The 21603-nt window shown below is 41.0% G+C and overlaps 1 protein-coding gene across 1 annotated transcript in view; it reads left to right on the top strand.

Annotated features, from left to right (window-relative positions):
• Positions 1-10223: 10223 nt before the first annotated feature.
• The window catches only part of elovl6 (ELOVL fatty acid elongase 6), a 34743-nt gene continuing 23363 nt past the window's right edge, over positions 10224-21603 (top strand). Inside the window, exon 1 of the mRNA XM_034182131.1 lies at positions 10224-10345. Coding sequence (XP_034038022.1) covers positions 10263-10345 — 83 coding nt within the window. The 5' untranslated portion in view covers positions 10224-10262. The remainder of the gene's footprint in view (positions 10346-21603) is intronic.

Genomic DNA, 21603 nt, shown 5'->3' with positions numbered 1-21603 from the left:
ATTGCGGATTTAGCAGAAATTTGATTCTTAACACTGAAAAGCTCTTTTGATCTATATTTTGTATTATATTTTAGCTTATGAAAAGTCACTTCTAACAGGACTTTGACCTTGAAAATTTTTTCCAAAGTCAAGATTTGTGGAATTGGAAAGTCATGTTGGCTGAGACTTGCGCTCTACGAGATTGTTGCTGTAGTTTAATTTTAATTATACTTGCTGAGTGTACATTTTCAGTGTTTTGTGGTTTTAATGTGGGTTCTTTGTTTACTGTTGTTCTGGAGTTATGTTCCACCCTGTCAACTCAAAAATACCAAATTCAAAAGATGTCCCAGAATCCTTTGCACTCCTATGTTGATGCTGCTGGGTTTATTAAAATAAAATCTCTCCTAATTACATTTTCATTCCCACTATTCCAGTTAAGGGCCACGGAGGGTCTGGAGTCTTTCCCAGCAGTCACTGGGTGAGAGGCGGGGTACACCCAGAGTTTTGCACACTTAAGTTTCACATAGATCGGTTGAAAACTAAAAAAAACAACAAAAAAAACAAAACAAAACAAAAACAGCCACACAAACAAACAGAAAAGTGAACAATGAACAATAAAAGATAACAGACATTTCACGTTGAAACATTTGAATTTCAGGTAGATTGGTTGACAACACAATCTGATCATTGCTTGTTTGGCACTTTTTGGTCACCATAAAGTATCAAATTTGAGTGGTCTTGAATTCACATTCAAGACCACGAAAGACGTTCCTTCTCATATTATTGAACCAAATCAGCCCCACATGAAGCCCTGAACAAAAACTCTCTTTTTACTGCAAATACCTCAAATCTCAAATTATTTAGTCATTTTAATTAGAATTTGAGGTAATTTCCACCCACAGTCTAATTTAAGGGGATTTAGAAATCATACGATCTAAAGATGCTTAAAATTTCACTGAGTTTCATGTTCTTCATTTCACCTGAGAGACTTAATTTTTACTGTAAATCAAATCAGTGTTACTTGAGTTCAAAACAATATAATAACATGAATACCTGAACAAAATGGTAACTACTTTTACATTTTAATAAGAATTTAAAGGATTTTTTTTTTTGTTTTTTTTGTATTTTGCATTCACAGTCTCATTTCAGGAGATTTAGGAATCGTACTCATTGAAGGTACTTAAAACGTCATAAAATTTTTTAATTTAGAAATGTAAAAACTATTTTTCTCTCAGGTGAGAAGAAAATATATTCAGCGTCCAGTGGATTCTGAGCATTGGCCCATTCTGCTCCAGCATTTCCTACATGATGTTAATCACGTGCACACACAAGAAACATCAACTGGACAGACAACATGATGCAAAATCTCTGAGTTTGGAGGAAAACAAAGGTCCAGTATTTAAATTCAGTTTATTGTAATGATTCATATTTCACACTAAGAACAGCCTCTCACTGTCCACAGCAAACTGTTGCCTGTCAGCATCAATGCTGACATCCTGACTGTGACCTGTGGCTTTTCTCTTTCTTTTTCAAATAAGTATCTCTGTCCTCAATCTCACAATGCAGCTTTCGAATCTGTAAGACACAAAGACAAATTGTTGACACAATCGTTACAGCGCAGTCTGGACAGATCATTTGTACGACGGCCTTTTAGGGCCACATTGAGTTTTGTTTTGTTTTTTGTTTTTGCTAGACTTCTAGAATAAAGTCTTAATGCTATGAGAATAAAGTCGTAATTGTAAGAAAAAAATTCTAATATTACGAGAATAAAGTCATAATAGTATGAGAATAAACTTGTACTTTTACAAAAATAAAGATGTAATTTTATGAGAGAAAAACTGCATTTCAAAATGAGATCTGTGGGGCACTTTGTTAAGTTGTACTTCAATACAGGTTTTACAAATAAAGAAATACTTCATCTTTTGACCTGTCTGCACCACATTATCATTAGTGTCAGAACTTTTACAAGAATATGCAAGAAAAAATTAAAGAGGAGGAACCACTCGGACTTCGCCTGTAGTTCTGGCTATTAGTAGCTCCCCAAATCACCTTTATCGTGGAAGAGGAGATGGCTGGAACTGGCAGTCTACAGGGTTATTGCTTCTCATATAATTACGACTTTATTCTCATAATATTTTGACTTTATTCTTGAAGTCTAAAAAAAACCCTCAATGTGGCGCTAAAACGCCGCTGTACATTTGTAATAAGATCTAATAGTTTTAAAAACAAAATATTTTCAAAGTTTACCTCTTTTTCTTTCACATTTATTACAAGCGCCAGCGCCTCCATCATATTCATGGACTTTATCCCTTTTTGTGTCTCAGTCCTGAGTTCTTTTCTCGTCCTCTCCAGCTGTTCACACAGAGTCTGAGCACATAAAGAAGCAGTGACGTCACTGTGAGAAAACTCTCCATCTGAATTTAGTGTGAGAGAACAAACAGGTGTGTGTCCATGTACCATGTTCTGATCCTGTGTTGCCTCCAGAGCTCTGACCAGGTCCTCAGTTGTGCTTTTTAGCAGGAGCAGTTCTTCAAACAGTTTTTTATGCTGAGCCTCAAATTGATGACCCTCACTCTGTTTTGAATTAGAGCCACAGAAAAAGAAAAGGAGAAAATATATTAATGTTTAAAAAACATGCAAATAAACCATGTTTAATGTCACAGCTGTCATCTCTCACAGTTGTTCTTCATACTGCAGCTGGATTAGTGAAATAGAAAAATTCCAATCGTCAGATTCTTCTGTAAGGTCATGCACAGTTTTTCACTCTGCATGTCATTTTTGGTGGAGCGTCTGCAGGTGTTTCTGGTGCAAAGTCTCCAATGAGGGACAGTAGGAACTTAGAGTGACCTTTGAACCCATGCAGGTCTTGACAGCGTGACTTTCAGCCGTTGCTCTGTGAGTGCTGACATGTGACTCAGACACCAAAGCTCTTCACGCCGCTTTCAAACCTGCTCCTGATTCCAGTCTGGTGGTCCTGAGACCTGAACCCATGTGAGGTCCCCTTTACCACCAGTTCCATCCAGACTCACACATCTTCTCCAGCAGTTCTCCCCTTGACCATGACTACTGTCCCTCAGTTGTGCTTCTGACACCAGCTGATGTGCAGCTGCATTGTTGGTTCTGCCTCCACCAGAGATCCAGCGGCACTGACTTCAGTCCACATGAACACCACGTGTACATCATGGATCCCTCATCCCACATTAGATCTTCAGACTGCAGACACACCCACACAAAAAGTCCCAAACCATTCTGACTGACTGACACAAACTGTCCAGTGATGTTTGTTAACGTAACAGTCATGGAACATTTGTCATTTTCTATCAGTGTATAAATTGATGTGACAGTGACACCGTTTTTGTAACGTGCATGTGTTCATGCACATTCACTTTACCATGATAAGATGTTCCTCCCTTTCCTTTTGCTTGTGGTCCATGTGAGTGTCACCATGTCCACTTTTCTGCAGCTGTCTGAGCAGACCTGCAGTCATCTTCTACAGATAGAGAGGACAACAGAAGACAAACTTCATTCACAAAGTAAAATCTAAGGATAAAGTATTTGTACGTTTGCATGTTGATAATGTGTCAGACCATCCAAAAAACACAACACACTACACTAATCAGAGTCCATGGGCCAAACGTGAATGTGATGCTTGATGTCAGTTTACCTCCACGTCCTTTGTCCTGTCCTGCAGCATCCTCATTTGAACCATGAAGTCCTGCAGGAGTAAAGGGAAAAAAAAAATCAGTTTCAGAAATGCTTCTATACAGCGACATGCAAAAGCTTGAATCAAAGATATTTGTAACTAAAAACATTTCCAAGTCACTGAATATATCAATCATTCAAACAAGGAGACTTCTACTGGGAAAAAAGGCAACTCGATCTCATGCCAAGTCCATCACAGCATCATGAAAGTGATTTAATTGATTTGTTTGTGATACCGTCATGAAATATGATAAATTTTCTTGTTGGAATCACAACAAATTGGGGGTTGATATGGGGGAGGAAGGGTTCAAATTAACGAGCAGCAGGTGACTGCATGACATTTTGTGATGTATCATGAAAAAAAAAACAAAAGGTGGAAAAAGGTGACTCTCACCTTTGCAGCTTCACTGTCTTTCTGTCTCCGCTGCTGAAAGTCCTCCAGTTCCTCCTTCAGCTGGTCATTTTTTATCTGCAGGTCCGTCAGCTGCTGCTCCTTTTGTTCCAGTGCAAACTGAAGTCTTTGGCCCTCCAGGACCTGGGCCTGATGTTGGTCCTGAATCTGGACCAGCTCCATTTCCCTTTCCTGCAAAAGGTGACGGAGCTCCTGTTCAACCTGAGAGAGATACAATTCTTTAAAAAATTAATTTTCTATGTCACCAAAGGAAATCTATCTATCTATCTATCTATCTATCTATCTATCTATCTATCTATCTATCTATCTATCTATCTATCTATCTATCTATCTATCTATCTATCTATCTATCTATCTATCTATCTATCTATCTATCTATATAGCCCACACTGAACATATATATCTTGATCTTTGTCAGCACTAGATGAACATTTGGTCACGCTAGTTTAGTATGTTATTGTACTCGCTAATCAACATTTCTTCCTAGTCACTCTTTTTCAGTAACGAGCTGCACATTTGTCAAACGTTCAAACAGAAACCTTACTAGTGATACCAGGTTCTGCACAAGTAGCACCAAAGTACCAATTACTTTTTGATGCACTTGTGGCCAAACTCGTAACACTCAAAGTCTCACGAGTTAACTAGTGACAGAGATTTTGGATTTTGAGCATTTTACATTGTAAAGTTCACACACCCCTGTTTGGAAAATGGCTTCGATGGAGTCGTTGGGAGTCTGCTGCTGTTTTTTCTTCATCTCGTAAATTTGCAGCTTGAGAGAGAAATTTTCCCTCCTCAGATCTGTAAGTTCCTGCAAATAAAAGCACAAAACAACATTAATGTTCAAAATGCTGAGGCCAAAATCTTCCCCTTAAAAATCACCAAAACCTGTTTGCTTCTCGTAGAGTCTGTTTAACTACATAAACGTGTGTTGTCAAGATCAGAGATTTAACCAACTAATGTTAACAGCATGAAAGTACAAATAAATAAAAAAGGAGCAAAGCTGCTGAAATATTCTAAAATAAAAAGTATCACTTACTTTCTGATGCATCTTGGCGCTTAACCCTTCCATAGTTGGAGCAGAATCCAAGAAGATCGCTGCAGAAAGTAAATGATGAAATAGTTTTTTATTAATTCATTCACAAGGTCAGTTCCTGTTTATTGACCAACTGAATGAAATGCCAAAATAAATAAATACATAAATAAATAAATAACAAAAAGACATTTTATCTTCCAAGATTTGTGTTTTAGGTAGTTCGGCTGAAAATATTTTAAAAACTCAAAAACACACTGAACATGATCACCTTTACATGTCCAACAGTAACCACAGACTTCTTTGGCACTGTTTGGCCACCATAAAGGATCAAATTTGACTGAGCTTGAATGTATGCTCTCTCACTAGAAGGAGAGAGCATATCTCACCCATATTGGCCTCTCTTCATTGGTTTCCTGTTAATTCTAGAATAGAATTTAAAATTCTTCTTCTTACTTATAAGGTTTTGAATAATCAGGTCCCATCTTATCTTAGGGACCTCGTAGTACCATATCACCCCAATAGAGCGCTTCGCTCTCAGACTGCAGGCTTACTTGTAGTTCCTAGGGTTTGTAAGAGTAGAATGGGAGGCAGAGCCTTCAGCTTTCAGGCTCCTCTCCTGTGGAACCAGCTCCCAATTTGGATCAGGGAGACAGACACCCTCTCTACTTTTAAGATTAGGCTTAAAACTTTCCTTTTTGCTAAAGCTTATAGTTAGGGCTGGATCAGGTGACCCTGAACCATCCCTTAGTTATGCTGCTATAGACGTAGACTGCTGGGGGGTTCCCATGATGCACTGTTTCTTTCTCTTTTTGCTCTGTATGCACCACTCTGCATTTAATCATTAGTGATTGATCTCTGCTCCCCTCCACAGCATGTCTTTTTCCTGGTTCTCTCCCTCAGCCCCAACCAGTCCCAGCAGAAGACTGCCCCTCCCTGAGCCTGGTTCTGCTGGAGGTTTCTTCCTGTTAAAAGGGAGTTTTTCCTTCCCACTGTAGCCAAGTGCTTGCTCACAGGGGGTCGTTTTGACCGTTGGGGTTTTACATAATTATTGTATGGCCTTGCCTTACAATATAAAGCGCCTTGGGGCAACTGTTTGTTGTGATTTGGCACTATATAAAAAAAAATTGAATTGAATTGAATTAAGGTCAGCCCAACATGAGAACCCAAACAAAAACTCTCATTTTACTGCAAAATACCTCATGTGGCACAACATCCAATCATTTTAATGAAAATTTATTCACTTAAACTAAACCATTTTAATAAAATAAATTAAAAACTACATGAAAAGTGCCACTAAATTTGTCTTGCTGAATTTCATGTTCTTCTCACCTGAGAGAATTAATGTTCACTGCAACTCAACTCAATATTACTGGAGTTTTCCACCAATGTTTAAATGATTAATCTGCGATAAAAAATGATCATCATCTATCTTAGTGATCGCTTAATTCAAATATAAAGGAGCATCTGACTGATTAAAAACAGAAATACCTTTAAAAATAACTGTATCTGTCACACTGTTTGATGAATCTGCAACTGGCAAGAAAATATTTAGTTGTTGATGCAGCTGATGTAGAAATCAAGACTTTCTGTGTACAGACACTGTGGCTCTGATTACTTAAGTGGTCCTGACTCACTTTGTGAATCAGAAAGTCACCACTTACATCATAAAGTGGTGGAACAGGCGCATCAGTGTCTTAAAGACAACAACAGTACGTCTCCTAGCAGGGCTGGACTGGGGAAATTTTTCAGGCCGGGCATTTTTAACCAAGACCAGGCCACCACCAGGTATTGAAGGGGAAAAAAATTAAGCCTGCTGTGACAGCGTGGTTTGTTTTTTTTTTTTTTTTGGTCTCTTAACCGATCAATATGCACCAGGAGACACATACATTTTCACACTATAAGAAGCATTATGAAAAGTTCTCCCAAAATACAGTTATCATAGGCTTATCAAAAGTACGATCTATTGACAGTAGGTCACATTACTTTTTAGACATAATAAGCCGTCATTTCATTCAGCCTTGTTACTTAAATTTAGAAACAGAAATTATATAAAAACATTTGTTATAGAAATACTGTAGGCTATACTATAAATAATATATCATTACTTGTGTGATACAATTAATCATATAAAGCAAGAAATGACTGGACCAATGACTGGATACAAAGGTTGAACTTTTGAAACTGCAATACACAAAAAGGCCACAAGATGGAGACAGTTGTCTATCTCACTGCAAGCTACAAGTAACATCAAGGATTTCTTTTATTACCAATTTGTGTTGCTAATCAACTTAGAGAATGACTCAATTTAAAGTAAAATGTTAGGTATGTGAAATTATGCCAGGACTTGGGAAAATACATTTTAGACAGGGACGCCGTTATACCACATCACTGCACCGCAGACTGTGCAAAACAGCATAATTCGTATGGCCAACGCACGACCATCACACAAATAGAATAAAGAATAAAGAAACAACCTGGCGGTGGCAGCATGGTAGCTAGCCATGCACACCATTTGCACAGGTTACATTGCTAGGCTAGGTTACGTGACTGGCAGAGTTAGCACGAACGAAAATAATATCCAACCTTAATTCATATCTGAGTGACCCAGTTAGACAGCACTTTACTTCGGACTAGAAGATCAGAATGTCTCTCTCACACACAGATGTCTGATTTATGAACAAGTTAGGTTGCTGTTCATCAATTAATAGCTGAAGTTAACCTTTACTTACCGTCATGGCCGTAGTGGTCCCCGCCTCGTCCACCTGTTGAACTTCTTCTCCGCCACTTGCTGAGGCTGCCTGCCGCAGATGTGGATGCTCCGCGTCCACGCGAAGCAAACATGTCTGTTATTTTAAGACATTTTGCAGCATCTGCTTGAAGGGCTACTCTCTTCTGATCCCTGGCTCTTTCAGCGCCTCCTTTCCTCTTCTTGCCACCATCCATATTGCTCGTTATTGCTCTGTCCGGCACTGGCGCACTGTGTAGCCCAACTGAGGCCCGAGATGGAGGGGTAATTGGCCTGCCCCTCACCTCATTGGTCCAGGCCACAGTCAATCATGACTAAATGGCCGATCTACCAGTTTATGTACCAATAGGAGGGTTTATATACCGGTATCCAGTGTTGCCACAGTTACTTTGAAAAAGTAATCCAATTACTGATTACTCCTTGAAAAAGTAACTTAGTTACTTTACTGATTACTCAATTGTAAAAGTAACTAAGTTAGATTACTAGTTACTTTTTAGTTACTTTCCCCAGCTGCCGACAACAACCCTCTGCCACCTCAACATGACAATGATACTTGTTTTGCCAAAACTCACTTTATAGTCACCCTTTCTTGACTTCAATGAAAATATATACTTGTTTTATAAAGACCTCTTTCTTGACCTCATATTTAACTGTTGACAGCACTGTAACAGTAAAACTTGTAATTTCTAACCTACATTGTTAATAAATGTAACTATTAAATTCTTTCTAACATTTAAATTTTCTCTAAACATTTTACTTGTCGAAATTATTATTATTTTAAGTAGTATTAGTAGTTGTAGTTAAAAAAAAATGCTTCAAAACTGGACCTTTAATCTAGGGGTGTTGTGAGGGGGGACATCCTTGCCCCACGCCCCCATTCCATCTGGATTCGCCCCTGCTTTGGCGTTTGCGCACAAAGAATGGATAACATTTATTTATGCAGAAAACATGACCAGATTTACAGATAAGAAAGTTTTATTGTGTTTTCACATCATGTGGTCCTCAGAAAGAGAGTTTAGGTGCATTTGAGTGGAAAATAGTGTTAGTTGTTGACGCGTCGCGGAGGATCAGCTGTTTTAACGGGCAGAAAGATGTGGTGGTGTTCTCTGATTTCTCTTCAGCTGATGTGATATCATGCAGGTAATGAAGCAGAAAGGGCAGAGGAATGTAGTTTTTTCATCCACTGTAAACCATAAGGTCAGATTTCCACTTTCCACGCCACTGTGTGAGGGCAGGCGCTGCTAATACATTCAGCTTCATGATCTCACCAAATCTTATTTTATTGCAAGTCGCCTGCACAGATCACCCACATATTTATGGAATAAAGTAACTGCCTCAGATATGATGTAATGGGTGTGTAATGCAAGCGCCATATATTAGAAATCCGATTTGTTTGAATGAGGTCAAGAACTGTGAAAAGATTTTGTTCCTGTAATTGTTTGGATGAAGGTCAATCAGTTGCCACTAGATGGCAGCATACTGATGAATATGATTATTGCACTGAGGATACATTCAAATTCATTCAAATTACAGCTAACAGAAGTCATTGGTATAAAAACAGATATGGAAAAAATATGCATTTAAGTAATTTATTTAATAAGGGTTTCAAACGGTTGCAGCACTGTAGCTTTGTGGTTAGCACTGTCACCTCACAGCGAGAAAGCTATGGGTTCGATTCCCACATGTGTACTTTCTGTGTGGAGTTTGTATGTGTTTTCGTGGGTTCTCTGCGAGTGCTCTGGCTTCCTCCCACATCCAAAGATATGCAGGTGTTAGGTTAGTTATTCGAAGTTAAATTAATTAAGGATGTATTAATTTATTCTTGAGCAAATTAAGGAATTTTTGCAAAAGTATTTGCATGACTCCGTTGAACATGTGCCTCTTCGAGCTGGAATAGAAATTTAAAATTCGATTTTCTCATAAAGCGCAGGGAACCACCTCAAAGAAATGATTGACATTTTGTATTCTTCAAGGTGAAATATTTTAAGTCTTCTATGACGTCACCGTGAATCACGCGTTTTCGTACGTAACTGTCGCATTGCTGTCGTTATTTTTTTTTTCACGAAAAATGTCAGCTGCTGTGATTTTTGTTGGCGTTTTTAAAATTGATTTTGCTTTTTTAAAGTAGAAAACTAAATCAATAGTTTTGGTATTTAGCATATGCTTGTTTGAGCCGGTCGGCTTTAGGACCTGGAGGCCACTTGTCCCAGAAGGAGGGCCTGTCGCGCTCGACCCGGCGAAGAAGAGGAAGGTGGTGGTGGACTGCTGTGCAGCTCGCGCACAGACTCGAGGAGCCGGGGGTGTCGCGAGCGATGCTAGTGACGGGCTTTTGTTGCTAGGACACGCACTGAACCGAAACGCTTCGGCCCGGTACCGTCGATACAGTCAGCATGTCGGTTCTGGCTCTCCAAGAGTACGAGTTCGAGCGACAATTCAACGAGGACGAAGCCATCCGATGGATGCAGGAGAACTGGTAGGTCGCGTTGTTTAGGAATGCTGACGAACACGAAGTGAGTGCTAATTTCGTAGTGTGGTTGTGTTGTGGGTTAGCCTCGTTCCCCAGCAGAGATTAAACCCTGCAGCTCTCCGGTGTCATTATTACCGTGCGTGTGTGTAAATCCATATATATGATGGTCATCTTTCCTTTGACCTGCGTGTATTTCCCGTTTAGTTTTTTTTTTCTTTTTCAATTGTTCCACTGATTAGTGTGTGATAAATTAATTCTCCCAGCATCAGTTATCGCGGTACTCCTCGTATCGGGAATATAAAGGTCATCCATGTTGCAGACAAGTCATCAACCCAATTACTCATTTTTCTTTGTCGTGGAAAGTCCCATTAATCATATGTATGTATGTATGTGTGTGTGTGTGTGTGTGTGTGTGTATACGTTATATATGTCGTTGGAAGTGCAAAACCACATTTACAAAAGGTCCAAAACAATTTTACCAAGTCCCAAGACAAATTTACAAATGACAGATTGTGACTGTACCAAATGCCAAGCATAGGAATGTATGAAATGTCAAACATGGTGGAAGGGGAATGTACCAAATGACAGATTCTGACAGAAGGTTAATGTACCAAATGCTGAACGTGAGGTAAGAGAAGTGTCTGTTGTTTGGTACATTCCCCTTCCATCATTTTTGACATTTGATACATTCCTATGCTTGGCATTTGGTACAGTCACAATCCTGACTGCCTGGTGGAAGAAACTGTCTTTGAGCCTGCTGGTTTTGGCCTGGAGACTCTGCAGTCTCCTCCCCGATGGCAGCAGGCTGAAAAGACTGTGAGTTGGGTGGGTGGGGTCACCTGCGATCCTGGTGGCTTTTGCAGGTGAGGCGGGTGTGATAGATGTCCAGCAGAGGGGAGAGGGACACCGATGATCTTCCCAGCTGCTTTCACAGTGCGGTGCAGGGTCTTGCGGCAGGATACAGTGCAGGCACCGTACCACACAGTGATGCTACTGGTCAGGATGCTCTCAATGGTACCCCTGTAGAAGGAGTACATGATTGGGGTCGGGGCTCTTGCTTTTCTCAGTTTCCGTAGAAAGTAGAGCTGCTATTGGGCTTTTCTGGCCAGAGATGTGGTGTTGATGTTCCAGGACAGGTCTTGGGAGATGTGTACACCCAGGAACTTTGTGGTGCTCACCCACTCCACTTCAGCACCATTGATGGTAAGTGGAACATGCTGAGCGGGCTCTCTCCTGAAGTCCACGACAATCTCCTTCGTCTTCTCCACATTCAGGTGGAGGTTGTTGTCTGTGCACCACGTGGCCAGGCGGCTCACCTCACTCTTGTAGCTTGTCTCGTTGTTGTTGATGAGACCGAGACCCACCACAGTGGTGTCGTCTGCGAACTTGATGAAGAGGTTGGAGCTGGATGTAGGTGTGCGATCGTAAGTCAGCAGAGTGAAGAGGAGGGGGCTCAGCACACATCCTTGGGAGGCCCCTGTGTTCAGCGTGATGGTGCTGGAGGTGTTGCTGCCAACCCGAACTGCCTGTGGTCTCCCCGTCAGAAAGTCCAGCAGCCAGTTGCACAGGGAGGTGTTGAGTCCCAGCTGGACTAGTTTGAGGATGAGCTGCTGGGGGATGATTGTATTGAATGCTGAGCTGAAGTTGATGAACAACATTCTGACGTGTGGGTCCTTGGTCTCCAGGTGAGTGACGGCTGAGTGGAGGGCAGTGGAGATAGCATCACCGGTCGAGTGGTTGGACCGATATGCAAACTGGTAGGGGTCCAGTGTTGGGGGGGAGGGCAGATTTGATGTGGTCCATGACTAGTCACTCAAAGCACTTCATAATGATGGGAGTGAGTGCGACCAGGCGGTAGTCATTGTAGCAGGAGGGAGACGACTTCTTTGGGACAGTTGAGGCACGTCGGGACAACAGCTTGTCTCAGTGAGATGTTGAAGATGTCCGTGAAGACATCTGTGAGCTCTTCAGCACAGTCTCAGGACCCGACCAGGAATATCGTCGGGACCAGGGGCTTTCCTAGCGTTGATCCTTCTGAGCGTTCGCCTCACGCTATCCAAAGAAAGTGACAGCACCTGGTTGTCAGAAGGCAGAGGGCTCTTCTGTGCTGGAGTGTTGTCTGCCTCAAAGCGAGCAAAGAAGTCATTCAGCTGATTCAGCAGAGAGGGGGTGTTGTCGCAGGTCTGCGTGGTGGGCTTATAGTCCGTTATGGTCTGAATACCCCGCCATAGATTCCTGGAGTCTCTGCTGTTCTTGAAGCGGTCAGCGATCCTCTTGGAGTACTCTCTCTTAGCCTTTCTGATCCCCTGTCACAGGTTGGCCCTGGCTGTCCTTAGGCCCACCTCGTCCCCAGCTCTGAAGGCAGCATTTTGAGCCTTCAGGAGCCTGTGGACTTCCCCTGTCAGCCAAGGTTTCTGATTGGCCCGATTGGAGATGGTTCTGGAGACAGTGACGTCATCCATGCACTTCCTCATGTAGGCAGTGACGGTCTCCATGTACAGCTGGAGGTCTCTGGTGTTATTGTAGGTGGCCGCCTGTTTGAACATGCTCCAGTCAATAGTGGAAAAGCAGTCTTGGAGCGCTTCTGATGCCCCCTCTGACCACACCCGGATCTCCTTTTTGGCTGGTTTTGTGACTTTAACCAGCGGTCTGTATGCAGGCATTAGCATACCAGTGAAGTGGTCGGAGGTCCCAAGGTGGGGGAGGGAGGCGGCTTTGTAGGCTTCCTTGTGTGTGGTGTAAACATTGTCCAAGATATTGGTGCCTCTAGTGGAAAAGTTGACATGTCCATGGAGTTGTGGAAACATGCTTTTGGGGTTGGCATGGTTGAAATCCCCAGCCAGGATGAGGAAGGCATCAGGGTGGGCTGTCAGCTGTTCACTGATGTGTTGGCAGAGTTCATTCAGTGTATATGTATATAGCTGCCAGCAAAATAGCAGTATATTCCCTCCGCAGGTAGAATGGCCGTCACTTAATAATCATCAACTCCCCCAGTGATGAGCAGTACTTGCAAACAACAACAGCATTGCGGCACCAGGCATCGCTGATGTAAACACAGAGTCCCCCTGCAGCGGGACTTTCCCCCCTCGACGAGCGCTCTGTCCGCCCGGTAGCATGTTAGTCGTGCTAGCTGGATAACACGGTCTGCAACGCTGTTGTTGAGCCATGTTTCCATAAAAACAAAGATACAGCACTCACCCACAGTCTTGGAAGATGTCCGGAGTAAATGAATATGGTCCAGTTTATTGTCCAGCGAGCGTACGTTGGCCAGGGTGATGGAAGGGATAGCCGGCCGGTAAGGTCTGGTGGCTAATCTCGCCTGGATACCTCCATGCTTACCCCTCTTCTGCTTCTTCAGGTTCCGCCCGTGGCGCCTCCACTGTGGGCTGGATGCAGGAGTGGGGGTCTGGGATTGAACAGGCCTCTGGAGTAAACCGCTGTCACGTAACGTTTCCACGTCTGCTGAAGTTAGGTCCGTGATTTTGTCAGTGTTTCTGCAGATGTCGAGCAGAAACTCCCGGGAATAAGTGCGCCTTGAGATGTGAGGGCGCGATGAGTACGATGACGAACAGACACATGCTGTTTGTAAACACGAAAACACCGTTGTGTTGGTAGCGAGAGGAACTGCTGTGCGTGCACGCGCCACCATCTTGATAATCAACTATATTCAATTGACAATGCCAGTCTGAGACAGTCTCTTCACCCAATGAGATCAAATGAATAAATGGGGTTATTAATCATCAGATGACAAGGTAAAACCTCTTAAATCATTCTAAACCGACGTGCAGTGAACGCATCAGCTAGCAGCTCGTCTTGCTGCAGCACTTTGATCACTTCATCCATCTTTTATAATGAAATAATGCTGAATTTATGTGGAAATGATTGTTGTACAAAAGCTTCAGGTGTCTGTCCCTGAGATAAATGGTGACTGGAGTGCAATTTGAAGCAGAAAAGAGGTGATAATCCATGAACCGCAGCTAATGACGCATGTGCAGTTAAGGCAGGGTGGACAGATTTTTAGAGGGGACCATTTGATCAGCGACTCTGGGTCCACATCAGCCATGAAAATCTGAAATAATGGCAATATTCAAAACGTTGGAATAGGTGATTATAAACTACTGCAAGCACTAATGTTTTCTTTTTCTCAGAATTTTAAGTGGTTAAATCAGTCTTGTTCACTTTCTGTTTTCAGTTTCTCAGAAATGTATAATTTCCCAGAAATATTTTGTAATTTTTTGTAAGATGAGTTTGCCTCCATAAGTCATTTGATAGTAAAACTGGCATGGGGACTGGATGGCGCTGAATGTTACAACACTTGAAAGATGGGAATTTAATGAAATATCAGTTTTTGTGTATTTTTCCTTGAACTTTGATGACCCCTGGCAAGGTCACCATTTGGTTTTCAGTCAAAAAATTTTGGTTCATTTCAAAGTTAATTTCTTGGTAGGTTCCATCTCTGAGTCATGTTTTGCTGAAATACGAGCTGGCTCGCCTGATCCTTAAAAAAAAAAAAAAAAAAGGCTCTTAATGTTGACAGTGTTTTTATGAAGATGTCTTATTGAATCTGTCCTGACCTTTTCCTTAGTGTTCTGGCTGGGTCTGTTGACCCTAAAGAACAGAAAGAAGCTTCAGAGTATGGTTCAAGTATGCAGACCCTTAAGTGACCTGACAAGTTTATCCAGTGTCAGGTCTTAGGTGCTTTCTTTGGGCAGGAGATGCAGAATGCCAACATGAAGAACAAAAAGGTTTAGTAACTCTTTTATCCCAGTTGTAATAGACCTTTTACAACCCCAATTCCAGTGAAGTTGGGATGTTGTGTAAAATGTAAATAAAAGCAGAATACAGTGATTTGCAAATCCTCTTCAACCTATATTCAATTGAATACACCACAAAGACAAAATATATAATGTTCAAACTGATAAACTTTATTGTTTTTGTGCAAATAATTGCTCATTTTGAAATGGATGCCTGTAACATGTTTCAAAAATGTTGGGACAGTGGTATGTTTACCACTGTGTTACATTACCTTTCCTTCTAACAACACTCAATAAGCATTTTGGAACTGAGGACACTAATTGTTGAAGCTTGTTGAAAGGTAATGTAACACAGTGGTAAACATACCACTGTTCCAACATTTTTGAAACGTGTTGCAGGCATCCATTTTAAAATGAGCAAATATTTGCACAAAAACAATACAGTTTATCAGTTTGAACATTAAATATCTTGTCTTTGTGGTGTAATCAATTGAATATAGGTTGAAGAGGATTTGCAAATAATTGTATTATGTTTTTATTTGCATTTTACACAACGTCCCAACTTCATTGGAATTGGGGTTGTAAACAAGAGGAATTTAATTATTACTGACAGTGTGTTTTGAACTGTATGTCTTCTTAATTATGAGATTTAATTTGGGTTATATTTGTTTTTAACTTGTTCTGTGTCTTTTTTTTTTATGTTGAGTATTTCAATTGTTGGCTTCACATTATTTGCCCTTCATGGACGTAATAGAGCATTGAATGACTGGATGAGTTGCGTTACAAAGACCATCTGGCGTAAAACGTGTGCCAAATGCATATGCGCATCTTTGCCAGATACACTGTGGTCCCTCTTGTCTGGGGGCAGCTGAAAGACAATAAATAAATAAATAAATAAAATTATTGCACTGTAACTAACTGTTATACTGTACAAAAGACATTTTGAGTTCTCTCTACTTCTAGCCATGATTGTTCTCTCTCCATTGAGGTGCAAGGTCAGTGAAAAATAAGGTCACAAGTAAATGTGAGACAGGAACCAGAAATGGCCAGAAACTGCCCTGGGGTTCAGAGGGGATAAAGGTACCTTTCTCTTTAATGAGAGTGATGCAATAACTTCTCTTTCACTTTCTCCACCCACATTTTATTGTCTGGCCTTTGGGTTTGAATCTGTGCCTCTGGTCAGAAGGGTGCATCCTAAAATTCTCAAACTTGTTTTGGTAGAACGAGCAGTGTAATGTAGTGAGGGCCGTGTGACTGTTTCATTGTACAAGGCTTACAGATCACTTTAAAATGAAATCAAGCGATTATTGATAATGGAGGTAAAATGCAGCTTTACACCAGTTGAGATTTCTGAAGCAAGCCAATCTAGTTTCTGAAGGGGGGGGCGCTATACTGTCCTCAAGTGAGCACAATGCATCGTCTTTAGCTGCAGTTTAACAAGATGTCAAGCACTCCTAGAGACTGTTTCTACTAGTGGGCAAACTGCAGTATCGGCACAGCCTGTCTGATCAGTTTTGTAACTGTTGGTTAAATAAATATTGTTTCTGTTTGTGTGGAATGTGCCATTTCATCATTACAGGTCACACACCGTTGTAACAATCAATTTTTGTCCGAGGTTGAGCAAGAAGTGCTTTGAAGCAGGACAAAGCAAGTCATGCATAATGTAAGCAGCACAGGCTTCAGTGAGCATTCACTGGAGCTGGATTTGTAAACGGAGAGCAGCATGCAGAGTAGGAAGCATTAGTCTGCCTTCCCTTCATCTGCCTGGAGAGAAGAGTCACAGTTAGGAGCATCAAATTTAATTCATGTGAACTGTACAAGAACAGCCCATCCGTTTGATTAGTCAGCCAGTGAATGCTTGTGTGTGTGTGTGAATGTGCAGGAGCTGTCCATACCCTGGGTACTGACAACCAACCAATCACATTCATCTTCTGATGTCTGCTGACAGCACATTAGCCAATCATGTTGCAGCAGATGTGTTCTGACTTCTCAGCTGTTTTTGTAGGGAGGATGTGTGAGTGGGTTAGATTATACAGCTGACTGAAAATGACAGCACAGACTGAGGGATTTCACAAGTTTTTCGTAATACTCAGAGCACATTCATTAGTGTGGTATGTTTTGCCTTATGTGGTTTAGGTGCATCTGAGGTTTATTTTCATGCTTTTAGTCACTGGTGATGGTGAATCAATTCACATTCATAAAATGCACAAGGAAGGCCTCACTGTTCAAAAAAGAACCTTGACACTGCTGACTTATTTTATACTCCTGCACACATCATCATGTAGGTAGAATTTGTTTATCTTGTATTCACTATATTCCCATCATGCCCCACTTTTGTAAAATAAATAAATGAGAGTGACGTACAGGGAGAGGGATACACAGTGTATGATTGTCCATGAGTCTTACAAGCACAACTCCTAAATAATTTTAGCAATATTAATGAAACTTCAGGGCAGTGTAGTGTTAAGCACTATTGGCTCACAGAGGTGCAAAGTGCAAGTATACTTTTTTTTTCTTTTAGGCATTAGACAGATATTATAGTGAGCTTGTGTTTACATTGATGTGCCACCAATACCTTGTGTGTGTGCTGTGTGGTGTGGTGTGGTGGTAGGGGGTGGAAGCAGTGTACCTGGATGATTGGCTCATCAGTAGCAAAGCTGATTTTGCATCATTCCCTTTCCTCCCCCGTCTGACTGTGCTGTGTAAAGCTGTTGGACAGCTCAATGTGGGGCTTGGATCTGTATGAGCTGGTCCCAGCGATGTCACCATTATATAATACTGAGTTTAGAGTCAGAGGATGAGTCTGCAGGCTCATGTCAGTGAGCTGATCTCAATCTCACCCAAGAGTTTGTGTTCTACAGTGGATACAAACACATGTTAATACAACCTCAATTCCAATGAAGTTGAGACATTGTCTCAAATGTAAATAAAAACAGAATACAATGATTTGCAAATCCTCTTCAACCTATATTCAATTGAATACACCACAAAGACAAGATATTTAATGTTCAGACTGATAGACTTTTTTGTTTTTGTGCAAATATTTGCTCATTTTGAAATGAATCCCTGCAACACATTTCAAAAAAGCTGGGACAGGGGCAACAAAACACTGGGAAAGTTGATGAATGCTCAAAGAACATGTTTGGAACATTCCACAGGTGTACAGGTTAATTGGAAACAGGTGAGTGTCATGACTGGGTATAAAAGGAGCATCTCCAAAAGGCTCAGCTGTTCACAAGCAAAGATGGGGCGAGGGTCACCACTTTGTGAACAACTGCATGAAAAAATAGTCCAACAGTTTAAGAACAATGTTTCTCAACATTCAGTGACAAGGAATTTACGGATTCCATCAACTACAGTCCATTAAAAATAATCAGAAGATTCAGAGAATCTGGAGAACTTCACTACACGTAAGCAGCAAGGCTGAAAATCAACATTGAATGCCCGTGACCTTCGATCCCTCAGGCGGCACTGCATTAAAAACTGACATCATTGTGTAAAAGATCTTACGGCGTGGGTTCAGGAACACTTCAGAAAACCATTGTCAGTTAACACAGTTCGTCGCTACATCTACAAGTGCAAGTTAAAACTCTACCATGCAAAGTGAAAGCCATACATCAACAACATCCAGAAACGCTGCCGCCTTCTCTGGGCCCGAGTTCATTTGAAATGGACAGATGCAAAGTGGAAAAGTGTGCTGTGGTCTGAGTCCACATTTCAAATTGTTTTTGGAAATCATGGACGTCATGTCCTCCAGACAAAAAAGGAAATCAAATCAATTTTATTTATATAGCGCCAAATCACAACAACAGTTGCCCCAAGGTGCTTTATATTGCAAGGCAAAAGCCATACAATAATTACAGAAAAACCCCAACGATCGAAATGACCCCCTATGAGCAAGCACTTGGCGACAGTGGGAAGGAAAAACTCCCTTTTAACAGGAAGAAACCTCTAGCAGCAGAACCAGACTCAGGGAGGGGCAGTCTTCTGCTAGGACTGGTTGGGGCTAAGGGGAGAGAATCAGGAAAAAAAAACATGCTGTGGAAGAGAGCAGAGATCAATCACTAATGATTAAATGCAGAGTGGTGCAGAAAGAGAAAGAAACACTCAGTGCATCATGGGAACCCCCCAGCAGTCTAAGTCTATAGCAGCATAACTAAGGGATGGTTCAGGGTCACCTGATCCAGCCCTAACTATAAGCTTTAGCAAAAAGGAAAGTTTTAAGCCTAATCTTAAAAGTAGAGAGGGTGTCTGTCTCCCTGATCCGAATTGGGAGCTGGTTCCACAGGAGAGGAGCCTGAAAGCTGAAGGCTCTGCCTCCCATTCTACTCTTAAAAACCCTAGGAACTACAAGTAAGCCTGCAGTCTGAGAGCGAAGTGCTCTATTGGGGCGATATGGTACTAAGAGGTCCCTAAGATAAGATGGGACCTGATTATTCAAAACCTTATAAGTAAGAAGAAGAATTTTAAATTCTATTCTAGAATTAACAGGAAGCCAGTGATGAGAGGCCAATATGGGTGAAATATGCTCTCTCCTTCTAGTCCCTGTCAGTACTCTAGCTGCAGCATTTTGAATTAACTGAAGGCTTTTCAAGGAACTTTTAGGACAACCTGATAATAATGAATTACAATAGTCCAGCCTAGAGGAAATAAATGGATGAATTAGTTTTTCAGCATCACTCTGAGACAAGACCTTTCTAATTTTAGAGATATTGCGCAAATATAAAAAAGCAGTCCTACATATTTGCTTTATATGCGCATTGAAGTACATATCCTGCTCAAAAATGACTCCCAGATTTCTCACAGTATTACTAGAGGTCAGGGTAATGCTATCCAGAGTAAGGATCTGGTTAGACACCATGTTTCTAAGATTTGTGGGGCCAAGTACAATAACTTCAGTTTTATCTGAATTTAAAAGCAGGAAATTAGAGGTCATCCATGTCTTTATGTCTGTAAGACATTCCTGCAGTTTAACTAATTGGTGTATGTCCTCTGCCTTCATGGATGGATAAAGCTGGGTATCATCTGTGTAACAATGAAAATTTAAGCAATGCTTTCTAATAATACTGCCTAAGGGAAGCATGTATAAAGTGAATAAAATTGGTCCTAGCACAGAACCTTGTGCAACTCCATAATTAACCTTAGTCTGTGAAGAAGACTCCCCATTTACATGAACAAATTGTAATCTATTAGATAAATATGATTCAAACCACCGCAGCGCAATGCCTTTAATACCTATGGCATGCTCTAATCTCTGTAATAAAATTTTATGGTCAACAGTATCAAAAGCAGCACTGAGGTCTAACAGGACACGCACAGAGATGAGTCCACTGTCTGAGGCCATAAGAAGATAATTTGTAACCTTCACTAATGCTGTTTCTGTACTATGATGAATTCTGAAACCTGACTGAAACTCTTCAAATAGACCATTCCTCTGCAGATGATTGGCCTATAATTAGCTAAGATAGCTGGGTCAAGTGATGACTTTTTAAGTAATGGTTTAATTACTGCCACCTTAAAAGCCTGCGGTACATAGCCAACTAATAAAGATAGATTGATCATATTTAAGATCGAAGCATTAATTAATGGCAGGGCTTCCTTGAGCAGCCTGGTAGGAATGGGGTCTAATAGACATGTTGATGGTTTGGAGGAAGTGACTAATGAAAATAACTCAGACAGAACAATTGGAGAGAAAGAGTCTAACCAAATACCAGCATTACTGAAAGCAGCCAAAGATAACGATATGTCTTTGGGATGGTTATGAGTATTTTTTCTCTAATAATTAAAATTTTATTAGCAAAGAAATTCATGAAGTCATTACTAGTTAAAGTTAAAGGAATACCTGGCTCAATAGAGCTCTGACTCTTTGTCAGCCTGGCTACCGTGCTGAAAAGAAACCTGGGGTTGTTCTTATTTTCTTCAATTAGTGATGAGTAGTAAGATGTCCTAGCTTTACAGAGGGCTTTTTTATAGAGCAACAGACTCTTTTTCCAGGCTAAGTGAAGACCTTCTAAATTAGTGAGACGCCATTTCCTCTCCAATGTACGGGTTATCTGCTTTAAGCTGCGAGTTTGTGAGTTATACCACAGAGTCAGGCACTTCTGATTTAAGGCTCTCTTTTTCAGAGGAGCTGCAGCATCCAAAGTTGTGCTCACTGAGGATGTAAAACTATTGACAAGGTAATCTATCTCACTCACAGAGTTTAGGAAGCTACTCTGCACTGTGTTGGTATATGGCATTGGAGAAAATAACAAAGAAGGAATCATATCCTTATACCTAGTTACAGCGCTTTCCGAAAGACTTCTACTGTAATGAAACTTATTCCCCACTGCTGGGTAGTCCATTAAAGTAAATGTAAATGTTATTAAGAAATGATCAGACAGAAGGGGGTTTTCAGGGAATACTGTTAAGTCTTCAATTTCCATACCATAAGTCAAACACAAGATCTAAAGTATGATTAAAGTGGTGGGTGGACTCATTTACATTTTGAGCAAAGCCATTTGAGTCTAA

The sequence above is a fragment of the Thalassophryne amazonica genome, chromosome 11 (assembly GCF_902500255.1).
Source record: "Thalassophryne amazonica chromosome 11, fThaAma1.1, whole genome shotgun sequence".
In the NCBI taxonomy this organism is placed as follows: Eukaryota; Metazoa; Chordata; class Actinopteri; order Batrachoidiformes; family Batrachoididae; genus Thalassophryne; species Thalassophryne amazonica.
This window is presented reverse-complemented; position numbering and strand designations above follow the sequence as displayed.